Source organism: Pyxicephalus adspersus, chromosome 4, assembly GCF_032062135.1.
Source record: "Pyxicephalus adspersus chromosome 4, UCB_Pads_2.0, whole genome shotgun sequence".
Lineage (NCBI taxonomy): Eukaryota > Metazoa > Chordata > Amphibia > Anura > Pyxicephalidae > Pyxicephalus > Pyxicephalus adspersus.
Window position 1 is genome coordinate 120980068 of NC_092861.1, and position 14221 is coordinate 120994288.

General features: G+C 42.9%; 1 protein-coding gene across 1 annotated transcript; it reads left to right on the forward strand.

Moving 5' to 3' along the window:
* The first annotated feature begins 3630 nt into the window (after window positions 1-3630).
* On the forward strand, window positions 3631-6622 carry INSM1 (INSM transcriptional repressor 1). Its single transcript, XM_072409497.1, has one exon. The coding sequence runs from the start codon at window positions 3729-3731 to the stop codon at window positions 4965-4967; it is 1239 nt and encodes a 412-aa protein (XP_072265598.1). The 5' UTR covers window positions 3631-3728; the 3' UTR covers window positions 4968-6622.
* The last annotated feature ends 7599 nt before the right edge of the window (window positions 6623-14221 follow it).

Below are 14221 nucleotides of genomic sequence, written 5' to 3' on the forward strand. Positions count from 1 at the left end.
TTTTTTTTTTGTAGGATTGACATACAAATGGTGGAATGTTGCACGGTTTATATTTCTAAAGAGGTGACCCCAGGCTCACAGCCAGGAATAAACAGGATTTAGGGAACTTTGTTTAGAGGAGTGCATCTGATAAGAGGAGTCTGTGTTTGCAGAGATTTCTATAGAGATGTGGCTAATCTCTCCATGTGCTGCACCTGCCCTGCACAGCTCTCTGCTTTCCCCTCTTCTTGTGTTTACTGTCAGCTGCCCAAACCCTCCAGCTACTGTACACTCCTTCACCTCTGTGTGCAGCATCATCTGCTCCAGCACTACTCCAAACAGAACAAAGCTCACCCCACAGCAGGGAGGGGCCCCATGGGGCCAGGTCACCCCTGGACTTCCAGCTCTGCCATCACACAGACCTGACTCTATCAATGAGCAGACACATGCTTGTAAAGCAGAAAAAAGGAGATTTACATATGCTGCCCGCAGAAAATATTTAGCCATGTACATGCCAGCATCAGAAGAAAGAAAGAAATGGAGGGAAAGGGAGTAAGAGCTAGAAAGAAAAACATATAGATATATAAACAGCTAAATTAAAAATAAAAAGAAATAATTATGACTATAGAAGAGACTTTACATTGTGAGACCATTAGGGACAATTAGTGACATAACCATGGACTTTGTAAAGTGCTGTACAATATGTTGGTGTTGTATAATTACTGGATAATAGGAATAATAAAAAGAAATAAAGCAGGAAAAATAGATATACACTGCTAGACTGATAAAAGAAAGATGTGAAAAAAAGATAACAGAAAAAAATAGACTGATACCAGAGAGAAATGGAAATAAGACAAGTAAGAAATGCTATATATAGGTATCTAAATATTTAGACAGATAAAGTGATTTCATATAGAAATTTAGATACATAATAGATAAGAAAGAAATAAAACAGCTAGATTGATAAATGATGAAAAGGTGGGAGAGAAATAAACATTACATATCTCCCTTCCTATTGTGTGATACTCCCCCCACCTCCTAGATTGTAAGCTCTTCGGGGCAGGGTCCTCTCCTCCTATGTCACTGTATCTGTCTGTCATTTGCAACCCCTATTTACAGCGCTACATAATATGTTGGAGCTTTAAAAATATTGGTAATTAATAACAATAATAAGAATATTAATGTAGACCATATTAGGCTAGATGGATCTGGGTTTGATTTGATATATATTGTAAATATTACATTTTGTGTATCTAGTGTGTACATTATATTTTGTGTATCTTATATGTACATTGTATCTGATGTATTAAATGTGTACATTGTATCCAGTGTGTGAATCGTGTACCAAACTTTGCATGCATCTGTATGTGATGTCTGAGTAATGAAATGGATACATGTGTCCTCTTGCAGAACAATAGCATGTGGGTGATTGTTGCATGAGATGGATGGGCAGTGATGAGCAGTGTCGGGGTGCCTATTGTCAGTGGTGCACCCTCCAGGGATTTGGTGGCCAGTCTCTGCTTGTTTTGTTAGTGAGGAGAAGCATTTGGTCAGATCCCCACCTGTCACCCCTCGCCTGCCAGGCACGTGTCTGCAGATCCAGCAGATTGCCTGCAATCCTCTCCTGAATAGCTGAAGGTTAATTAGCGAGTCAGAGGTGACCCAAGCTGCACCCCACCGCCTGCCCATTCACTGCCAGCCCCGGACACAAAGATGATTGCTGCACTAACACATCCACCTTATGGCTGTCCTGGCTGCAGGAACTTTTAGGAGGCTGATTAGCAGAAAGGCAATAACACTAAACGGTGCAACATATGGGCAGAAGTTATAGGAGGGCATTAAGATTGTAAAGTCAGAGCCTTGGATTCCTATAATAGTTGTATTGTACCTTGTATTGTTCTAAGGAAGCCATTCTCACCCCGGGGATTCCTCAAACTATGGCTGACCTCCCATCTGAGTTCTGGGGCCACTTGGAGAAGCCAGCTGCACCCTAATGATGTCTTTAGGGGTCTATAAAAGTGTTTTCTAGCCACCACTGTAGGAGGTATTCTATCTACCGGCTACCGATTATTCTATCTACCGGCTACCGATTTAAGCAACTTTTTTCTCCATTTATTATTACACAATATGTATATAGCGCCGACATATTACGCAGCGCTGTACAAGTCTATAGTCATGTCATTATCTGTCCTTTAAAGTGGCTCGCAATCTACATGTCCCTACTAAAATCTAAAGATCCCTATTAGGAAAGGGGTTCCCTGAGTCCTGATTGTTTAAAGGGAGTAAAAAGGTTAAGAAAACTGATCTGATGACAGTACTGCCCAATGGTGGCCCTGTTCCTTGTTCCAATGGCCTTATTGCCCTGCAACCATGATGGAGCCATAGATGACTGGTAGACAGATCTAAGCGTCTTAAAGCAACTATATAAGAAATAAAGTGTAAACTGTAAAAAGAAGAGGAATAAACTCACCTGTGCCCTTCCCCTTCAGGGGTCCAACATTCACCATCTACCAACCGGACAGAAAATCCTCAGCATCAGACATGTTTGGGAGTATTGGGTGTTTGCGTCCCTCCTGCACCCTGCGGTGCCACCTAATTAATTTCCCTACTTGGGGGTTATGATTGGGGGCACTCACCGAAAGCGTTGGGTTCTGGATTGGCACCAGGAAGGGGATAAGGTTTGGCACCTGGCAGGAAGCAGTTATGCTTAGGATGAGATCCTGGGGCAGTACAGCCAGGCAAGGGCACAGACGTGGCATAACGGCCCCTGAATGGAACCACAGGGGGTGGGCACATCCAGGTGTATCCGCTGATGGGAAGTTGCATAGTTCTGTATTATATTTTTATTCTTTTATTGATACTTTGTAATCTTTTTTTTGCAACAAACTTTCTTTGAAGAATCTTTTCCCTGAGTGCAATCATTCCATACAATGGATTCTATGCCAGATCATTCCTTATCAATAAAAGGATCTCTCATCAAATCATTGATTTACAACAATCTAAATATCGGTCACAGATTTCACCCATTCTGTCCATCTTTTGCTGGAAGTCACTAATACAATTTACCAAATAATGATTTGATCAGTTTAGAAGCAATATTTGCACCAAATTATATTTTGCCTGTTTCCCCCCATTTATTGTTTCATCAAGCGATCATATTGAGATGTGTACACCCTGTATGGAAGGGACTTGTATGACATGGTAGAGGGGGTGCATGGATCCTTATCATACAGCCACACTCCTCCATCCTATAACACCTGTAGATTGTCAGCTCTTCAGCCAAGGATTTCTCCTGTATTTTATAGAGTTGTACCAAATCTTTTCAGGCGTTTCTATTATTAGAGAGAGGGTGAGGAAGGTAAATTGTAATAATTTGGTTGGATTATTACACGGTACAGGCTGCTGACACAATGGCTGTGAGAAGTGTGCTCGGTGTCCGGCTCTTTGTGTGGATGGCGGGTCAGCCCCGACACCTCCGGGGGAGAGGCACGTGTGGCAGACCATTGAAGGGCAGTCAGGCGCGAGGATGGGCGGGGCCGGGCGTGTGCCTGCAGCCGGAGGGGCGGGGCTCAGGTACATCTGCCGCTTCTCTCTCTGCTCCACCCCCAGCGGCACTTCAGACGCCGGGACGGGCTGCTATTGGTTGCCTGACTGACAGCCCGGCTCGTGCTGGAGAAGATCGCTGCTTATAAAGGCAAGCCGGCGCCTGGCTGAGGAGTCCGCAGTGACAGAGCAGGGACAGCGCAGACATGCCTAAAGGCTTCCTGGTGAAGAGAAATAAGAAGTCCCCGCCGGTGTCCTACCGGGTACGGGATGAGGAGGAGGACAGAGCCGAGGCCGCCCCGGCATGGATGCTGTACGCTGTGCCCGAGCAGAGGCCGGCTCTGTGCCCCAGCGGAGGCTCTCCACCCCCGGCCAGCCCCGACAGAGCCGCCCCGGCCCCCCCCTGCAGCCCCCGGCCGCCCCCTGCCGGTCAGTTCGGTAACCCGGAGTCAGTTCAGCAGGCGCTGTCCAGCCCGACCCGGCCAGTGAGCAGAGAATACCTGGAGCGGAGCTTCAGCCTGGGGTCCCCGGTGTCCGCGGAGTCCTTCCCCAGCCTCGTCAGCTCCATGGAGCCGCTGCTCTTCCCGCCCACCGACCTGAAGATGGGGGGCAGCCTGGCCTCCTCCTCCGGGCTCCCCCTCAAGAGGCCGGCCGAAGCCAAACCCGCACAGCCCAAGCAGCCGGCCGCCAAGAAGACCAAAGCCATCCGCAAGCTGACCTTCGAGGATGAGGTGACTACCTCCCCGGTGCTGGGGCTGAAGATCAAGGAGGGTCCGGTGGAGCGGCCGCGGCCCCCGAGCTCTGGGCACAAGCCGCTGGGTGAGTTCATCTGCCAGCTGTGTAAGGAGGAATACAGCGACCCGTTCTCCCTGGCCCAGCACAAGTGTTCCCGCATCGTGCGGGTGGAGTACCGCTGCCCCGAGTGTGACAAAGTCTTCAGCTGCCCCGCCAACCTGGCATCGCACCGCCGCTGGCACAAACCCCGGCCCCCCGCTGCCCCCGCCAAGGAGGAGCCGCTCAGTGACCGGGACACCCCGAGCCCCGGAGCCTCCGAGTCCGGATCAGAAGACGGCATGTACGAGTGCCCGCAGTGTGCCAAGAAGTTCCGCCGCCAGGCTTACCTGCGGAAACATCTGCTGTGCCACGCCTCCGAGGAGCTGCTCTACCCCGAGGAGCGGAGAGCCAAGAGCCCCGGGCCGGTCAACCTCAGCAACAACAACAACAACGAGTGCTACCCGTGCCCGGTGTGCGGGGAAACCTTCCCGGGGAAGAGCAGCCAGGAGCGCCACCTCCGCCTCCTCCATTCCTCCCAGCTCTACCCCTGCAAGTACTGCCCGGCCACCTTCTACAGCTCCCCCGGCCTCACCCGGCACATCAACAAGTGCCACCCCTCGGAGAACAGGCAGGTCATCCTGCTGCAAGTGCCAGTCCGCCCGGCCTGCTGACCAGACTTTGCCAGGGACTGCTGGGCTGTGCTGAGGAGCCGGCTCAGTCCACAGGGGGCTGCACATGTCTAGGCCCTTCCAAAGGGGACTTTGTGTGACTCGGTGCCCTCTCAGTGATCACTATGGACTGCTATAGAGAACTGTGCCTTCTTCAATGCAACCCATGCCATCTGTAGAGGTCTGCCAGCCATAAGATCTGCCAAACCCAAGACTTGTAGCAGCCATAGATTGAAGTGCATTAAATGTGGTTATTGTGCTTTAAAGCAAGACAGCATTAGCTAGCATGTACCAAGGGGGGGCAGCACCATCGGTCTGACCTTTGTCATTTTTAACCAATCGCTGTGCCCGCTTGTCGCCGGACACGTCGCATCTCTGTGTACCAAGTAAGGACCACCAGCAGCCACAAAGCAATAATGGCCCCGACTCCATCCAGACCTTCTATGAAGCACTATAGGGGGGCACAATATTTATGAATCATTGATATTTGCACTGTTGCCAGGACGGGGCCCTTCCCGCCTAAAGGGGTGACATTATTGCTTTCTGCTACTGTTTTTGTAGAAAATAAACCTGTGCTGTCGCTCCCCCCCAAAAACAAACACTAGTGATGCAAACATGTAATACTGTTGTCTCTGTGTCTTAAATGCTTATTTTGAATCGGGCACAATACCGATTGGTCGATTTTGTCGTTCGGGGGAAGGGGTGGTGGTGGTTGGGTGGGGGGGTACAAGCAAACATTGTACTGTTAGATGACTCTCCATGTATTTGGTGTGCTTCAGTGAGATGCTACAGGAGGAGCCGCAGGTCATTGCAGGGTCATTCCTGTCCTCGCCAACCTTGCCCGCTCACCTAGCACGGGCCGAGGTCTCACTATTGTCTCCCTTGGCTCTGTCTCTTTTTTTATCTTTGTGTTCCGTAGCCTACGGGTTGATCTTTTCAGTGAAATAACTGCCTTTAAACCGAAATGACCGACACGATTAGCTTTATCATGACTTGTGAACTGCTGGATTGTAGTCTTTGGATTTTCTGTGAACAAGTCTGCTTAGGACTGGGAAGGGGGAGACGTCTATTTAGTGTTTAGCCACAATTGCCTTGTCTTTTACCTTTGTAGAGAGAAATACAAAAAAAAAAACTGCTTTTTATGACTTCATCAATCTAGGGGCCAGCCAATCACACCACACAGCCACATGACAAACTTTTTGTTTTGTAAGTTCCTCCAATCTTCTCTGGTGGACCACAGACATGCTTTACTATCCAAATGTAAATGTTGATTTATTATTAATTATGTTTATTTATTCTTTTATTTATTAATGTGAATGACAGATATATTATTTGATCAAGGTTGTATTTTTTTTTCCCTCTCTTTTGGCGTTTTGACATTCCGAGTTGCAACCGTATTTTATTTTTTATTTATTGGTATATTTTTGTTCCTATGATAAGGTTGCGCCTTGATACATTCCTCCAGAAATGTGCTTTAAGGGGCAGATGGCTCTTGGTAAACGGATAGCTCTTATATGTCTAGAAGCAATCTCTTTTCTACACACATTATTTTCTTATCTGCTAGCTATTTATAGAGAGCTTCAATAGAACTGTTTCCACTGTGTAACAATTTGCTATTCAAATAAAATATTTTCAAATTCAAATCCATTCCTGATAACTTTGTGTTTTGTGTGTGTGCAGTTATGCGGTGCTGAGTGTTCAGAAATGTTTTGTAGAATGCAGAGAGTCACTGGAAACATTTTCTACAGATGTAATTATTACAACCAGCGATATATTGCAAAAATATTCAGATCGCTAACATCTGATTGGTCGGTGAGGGTTACTGAACTTTGTAAAGCAACAGATTGGTTTTACAATGCAACAAAATACAACTACACTCAATATCAAATAATATGCAGAGTTCTGTACCATTCAGACATTTTTATTAAACTTTTGTAAGAGGAGCTGCAAAAGATCACCCTCTTTTTTTATGGCATTTTACACACAACAAAATTACATGTTCCAAATTTATTATTATTATTAATAATAAACAGTAACATACTACACAGCGCTGAACATTAAATACTCATTATATTAAGAAACAAGTTACAATAGTTGCAAAGTTACATTTTTGGAAGCAGCCCAGCGGTGAGTTCTCATCATTCATTTAATATTATTATTATTATTCTTCACTGATTTCATACATTTATTTATTATACAGGGGATAGAGGTGCAGATTCTAATTTGGGTTTCTTCTAAGCCTGCAATGGGTTATTTTCCTTAATGAGTAGAAGTTGTTCCCACAAAGTGAAATGTTTGTTTTAATTTAGAAACAAGGTAAACCCACAATAATTTAGTGCTTCCAATACTGTGTAAGGGAAATGAAAAAGTAATACAGGATTTATAGGATTGGATTCATTGAATTTACTGAACTCGGTGACCAGTCTGTCTTCTTTTAGTAAATTATCTCTGAGAGGTAACATTGAGATCCAAAATCATGGAAATAAAACTAGGAAAGTGTTAAATTCTGCAATAATGTGATGCTGGATCTCTGCTTTAAATACACATAATCCCCAATGTTTAATATTCATATTAAACATTAAAAAAATCTGAATGCTCTAATGTGAAAGGATTATGGATATAAATTCTACAAATCACAATACCTTCTATTCCATGATTTGTGCTGAGTAGGTGTAGTATGATTTTATGTGTGAGCTTTGCATCAACAGGTTATATCTATGAGAAATGTGTAATGTATTGATGTCCTAATAATATTGATATCATGTGATTCTACAATACACATCACATAGAGAGAAGTTATTCATCTGACATTCACTTTCACTGCTCCAGTAATAGGTTAATAGTGTTCAGTGCAGTATAACTCCTTCACTTTCCCCGCTCAGGGCAACATCTCCGAAATGTTTGAACTCCTCTCCTAATATTTACACTGTCACTAACTAATCATAAAAACACATTCAGCAATTCAATGTTTTCCTTCTGAACTTCATACCTGACCTTGGTGGAGGAAACTAATTCTGGGATAAAAATAAAGGAGCCGCCATTCTGATAATGTATTTTACCTGGCTGACCATCTGGGATCACAGTCACTAACCCAGAACAGGTATGTGGATATACACGATATATATATGATTCACATAAAGAGTTCACCTTACAGCTTTCACACTAAGCTACCCATATAATGCAGGAGCTGCTCTGCCTCACATTATTGGTTTGCTTTAGGTGGACTGTACATAACCCATTGACATTATTACTGGCAGAAAATAAAGACATTTGTCTTGTAATTAAACAATTATATCCTTCCCTCCACAAGTGACCCGAAGCCTGGGTAGCGTGGATCACTTGGTCTTCTGTACCAAATATTGCTGTGGGTGTTATGTCACTGACATTGCTAGACCCTGAAGTGGATCATGAAGCCACAGTATGTATGTGTGCTATTACAGACTGTACATAGAAACACATTTTAATGAATTAAGAATATTGATTAGAATTATAAGCTGATGGATCACACCACCAAAAACTGACTTTTCATAGATGCAGGAAAGTTTTAAACCACCTGATGAGATCTGTGTGGCTGTGTTTTATATCTGCACACTGGCAATGGTAGGGATGTCCTTCCATTTTTGTGACATGTTTGAATATTTTTACATTTACATGAAACAAACAGAAGTAGACAAGAACAGAATCTTGAATTATAAGGGAGCATCCAAAAAATGAGAAGCTTGGGGCCAGGCTGTTTATATACTATAGGTTTAATTTGTGGGTGTACAGGTTCCCTGTCTTTCCTGCCTATTTGGTGTGATGTTCAACTAATGAGATTTCATGTTATGAAGGTGAGATCAGTAAAATGTATATACAATAAAAAACAGAATCTCCTATTAGTAAAATCATAAGCAACCCTGGTGAACAATGGCACAATGCTATACTGTCCATGCAGCACAAAGCAACAGGTTCACTTTAATCGCCACCTTCCAGGCAGTGCAAAGAAGGAAGGAGGCAGAATGAACTCCAGGTAGCAGTTTGACCCTTTCTTTAGATTTGCAGTTGGCACAAAAGAAACACTCCCTATGTGTATGGTCTATAATGATATGGTCCATATAAAACTAACTGCATGCAAGTCCATTCTCTTTTGAGGTGACAGGGAGGTGCACCAGTTGTGCTATTTTATTGGTTTACTGCAGGAATTAAAAAGGCTGTAGCTGGGCCCCCTGAACATACACTGCTTTGTGGACAATTTTTGTGAAAAATCAGCCCTGTGCCAGCTCATTCAGAACTTATACTTGGCTGATTGTCCTGCTGCCCATAACATAAAAGTGTGGGGTCAGGTGCTAAGTGCTTTCATTCTTATACTAAGTGAGTGACGTCCTCCTCCATTCCTGGACATACACGTTATATTCTTTACTCCCAGTGCCTGAATGTAGATAAGGGGGGTGAAAGTAAACCAGGTACTGCTTGGGGGAAAGAGGTTGTTTAACCCTCCATGGGGAAAGCACAGGTTGGCTCTGGGGCAAAAGTAGGCGCACAGCAGCAACATGATTGATGGGGTTACATGGGGCTCTTGTATTCTTTAAGAAAATTGCAGACTTTAACTATCATGGTATTGCACCAAAATGTTTTATTGGAATTAAAAAAAAAACACATGATATGGTTGCTTGGGTTTCCATGCAGAAATAATTATTTTTAGGTATAGGTGGACCCAGACTTGTTTTGATATCGCCACAGTGAGACCCCCTGCCACAATTCCCAATTCTATTCCTTCACACCTGGTTTATCCCTCCACCATCTCCCCAAAATGCAAATATCAGGTTTGGGCATTCCAATCCTTTCTTTTGTGTTTTTGAAGGGCTGCAGCCTCTGCACTTCAGAAAGCAGCCTTGAACTCTCACTGAGCAAACATAAAAAGAAAATGAAACCATTTGTGACACCTGCAGGTCTCTGTACAGAAATATGGTCACATTTGTGATTTACCTGTGTCCTCCATAACATGGCAGTTGACCCTTTTGACCTGTACATACAATACAATCTATTGGCTCCATTGGATGGATTCATCTGATGTTGAGATCATAAACTGCTATTTGCTGATGTGTATGGTAATGTTCTCCTATACACAGTATATCATCATACAAGAGGCGCATTCCTGTGTGAGAGGAGTGCTAGGAACCTGGTTAGGAATCCCATGTGAACATGACGTGGCGTGTTAATTGTATGTAGAACTGGTGTCTGGGGAGAAAACACAACCGCACAACTGTCCTAGAAATGTTTTCTACATCATGCCTTGAGAGACAAGATCTGGAATGTGAGAGGAAGCAAAACACACAGCTGTACTTTACTTTCCAACAAAACAGATTCCTATAAAGCTAAATTCTAGGCAGATAATAATAAAGCAGCAAAACCATTAAATACATTATTACACATATGTAGTGTAAGTAGATGACCTTGTCTTGGCAATGACCTCCTTTAATCCCTTGCATAATATCACTGGGAGACAGGGGCAGCACTAACAGCCAATAGGGATCTGTTGCAGCACACAAGAACATACTGACAGGAGGGGAGAACAAAGTGAGCTGATAGCTGACTGTTTAGTTATTATTTTCTCCATCATTATAAGCAGGTTGCGATGTGCACTTGACCATGCTGTGCTGTCTGCCATGCACATGCCTTTAGTGGAAAGCATGTGCAGACCTGAAAGACAGCTGGGGGCCAACTGAAGATGAACACAAAGCAGGATAACAATTCTGCTGCTAAATGTGCTGCAGCAGCTTTGCATTGTCAGCCCACAACAGGAAAAGCTGGTAGCGCCTACTCACACTGAGACATATGGTTGTGTCTGCGCGCCTTAACCCTCATTAGACAGCTTGTACCCATGGGCACCTAGGACAACCGCACTGTAACACAATGCATACCTCAATGTAGGAAGACAAATACTAGCAGAATCTCCAGGTAAAAAACTTTCCAATACATTGACAAGGATTTGTCTCAGACATAATGACACAAATCCTGTAAGATAGATTTAGGTTCCCATACACTTTATAAATAAATAATGGCTTCATTTACAAATAGCCAAGCAATAGAAACAAAAAAGTATCATTGTGTATATCTCTGGAATTACTTAAATATTTAAATCCCAAACATCAAATAAAACTATTTGTGTTTGGTCAAAACTTTTTATTTAGGAGCAATGAAATAATTGGTTGGAGTTGAGAGTAGGGCAAGGTTTTCAGACTTGGGGTGGAAAACTTGCACAACTAGTTGCTTCCAAGCTCATAGGAAACTGCCGCTATGCCTCCATGTCTACGTACGGCAAGAGCTTATTTTTATTTTTTTTTACAGTTAGTGGGCTCTGGAATATAAAAAAAAAATATATACTTGGCCTTAGGATTTCATGATATCATCATTTTGAAGAAAATCCACAGAAGAAAGCAACACAAAAATGGGAATGTACAGGTAACCAGCAATATGGAAACGTTTGAGTAGATCATCACATTTATACGAGCTCTCTTTTGGGCTAAAAGGAGAAAAATAGGATAAAAACAGGAAAGTGACAACAGGCCAAGCATTACACACTGCTCAGAAAATAAGGGAACACTCAGTGAATAGTATAACACCAAGTCAATTCACCTTCTGGTATATTAATCTCTCCAGTTAGGAAGCAAAACTGATTGTGAATTATTTTAACCGGCTTTTATGCGAATAAAAGCAAAAAAGGTAGACAAATGGGAGAACAGCTAGCCAACCAGCCATGGAGGCAATGGCTTTATTACAGAGCATTTCATTCCTGATTTTTAATCAGTCTTGTATTTTGGTATAGTGCCCTGGTCACTAATATTATTGGTGTGCGTGCTGAAAGCCCATCATCGGACAGCTTGATTGCATTCGGCAGAGAACAACAGGTTTGGTGGGTTCACACCTCTTTTCTTCACATATGACAGCAGGTTCACATTGAGCACATGTGAAAGATGTGAGAGTATGGAGATGCCCTAGTGAACATTATGTTGTCTCCAACATCATCCAGCATGACCATATTAGAAGGTAGTCAGTGATGACATGGTGGAGCATATCCTTTGAGAGCAGCACAAATTTGCTAGATAATGGCACCCTGACTGCTGTCAGGTACCTAAAAAGGCACTGATGACACTGAATGGCACCCAGGTTCTACAAACCTAAACGAAACAGACAACGTCTGAGACATTATGCATTGATGCATCTGTCTCACAGACTTTTTAGGAGCTCACTGATACTCTGATCCCAGTCCAGGAGATCCCCCAGGGCACCATCCACTGTCATCAGAAGCATTGACCATATGTTGTTGTGAATGCATAGAGGAATGTGGAGTCCATAAACCACTGAGATACATTATTGGTTGTTGCCATGAAATTCATTCAAGTTCAGTTATTCTGTGATTTCTGTTTTTTACTTTGATTTTTAGTGCGATTCTGAATCCAGCCCATAGGGTAATGATTTTGGTGTCAGTTGAGTTTTCTTACATCATTTTATTTTTAATGAATCACACAATGTATATGACATATTTTCAACTTAATAAATATTTCATTGAGATCTGATATGTGATTTCAGTGTTCCCTTCTTTCTTCTGATCAGATGAGCATCTCAGGCTGTATTTTTTTTTTTTTTTTTTAGCATAGCCAAAGCTATGTACATACACCAGATAATTGCTGCACAATAACATCTCAGCATTTTCATATCATTTAGCAATCCGCTATTGCAGATCACTAAATAGCCAACTGGGGACAACTGCTGTCTATGGGGAGGATACGGTGGACTGGCTCCTGTTTGTTCTCCCCCCTCTCTCTCTCTATAGGACTTTATAGTGTGGTGTGTGTACAGCGCTGGCTTGTTCTACTATCACTGGAAATGATCAAGAAAGATGATAGTAGAAAGAAAATGAACGTGTGTAGACCAAATTAAAAGTCAATTTACTTTGATGGACTCCCAAAATACACATTTCATATATCATTTAGGTATTTGAACAAAGGGGGACTGTCCCTGCTGTACTTCCTGGCTTGGTATCACAGCAGGAGACTTTTCCCAACTCCCTGCATTTTCCATGAAATTACTAAATAGACCCAATAAAGAGAAACCTTAAAAGTGTTTTGAACTGAAGTGGATAGACCATAAATCTCAGATCTTACAAGAGTCGCTAAAAGATTTAAAGCACAGTTATCAAAAATGATGCCAGTGCCATTGTTGGCCTTGTCAAGGTGCTGGTTGTATGTAGATTCTGGATTCATTGCATCTAAATCAGACCATCAGCAGATTAGTGTCACAGAAAAGTGAGAGATCATCATATCTACAGGTCAGTAAATCTTTTTCTTTAATAGGAATTCAATATTCTGATATCCCATCATATTCCACTTCAGCCAGGGTGATGCCGGGCACAGCAATCTGGGTCATACACATTCATTTCCTTTTTAACAGAAGTACAGGTACTCTTTTCCCATGCAGCAGTGTACACAGATTTTCAATTAATATTATGTAATAGGATGTCAGTACATTGCTTCTCTGGATGCTCCGGGGAAACATGGTTTTGTGCTTATTCTGCTCAGTTCATGTCCAAGGGAAGGAATAGGCTTTGGAGAAGATAAAACTTGTACAATGACCCTTTCTTTTCAAATATGTAAATATTTAGCTTTTTTCCCTCCACCCCTGCCCCCATATATCCACACTATCCCCCCATGTTCATTATTATTAGGTAACAATATTGGAAAGAAGTAGCCGAATTAACATTAGATAGGGCCTTGTACATTGGTTTCGTCTGTATGATAGACTAGCAGCTTGAGTGATATATTCAGCTTCAGCCATGTAATTAATTATTTGCATGTCCCAACCTGTAAATCTTAATGAAGGTGGCAGAGACAAATCGCAGTTGTTGTCACCTCCATATTCACAGGTCGTGTAGGAGAGGAGAGTTGGCACAGGGCAAACAACTGCTAGGTATTTGCATTGAGGGGCTGAGGGGATCATTCCAGTGCAACACTTCATACACCGCACAGTCACCACACATACAATGCAGATTTTACATTTTTTTTGCAGGTGTCATGGTTGTTGTGTTGATTAATATTATATAAATACTGGATAATAGTAATAATAACAACTTTGTATAACTGTAAAAATTAAGTCTGCTGTACCAATAGTTTCTGAATAAACAATCCTATTAGAAATCTTGTAAGCCAATAAAATCGCATGCTCTGTATGCTACGGCAGAGTGTTAGCATTGTTCCTAGATCTCTGTGACTACATAACAC

What these genes read in the sequence shown, in the direction of transcription:
- INSM1 (XM_072409497.1), top strand. Translation starts at nt 3,729, where the DNA reads ATGCCTAAAGGCTTCCTGGTGAAGAGAAATAAGAAGTCCCCGCCGGTG.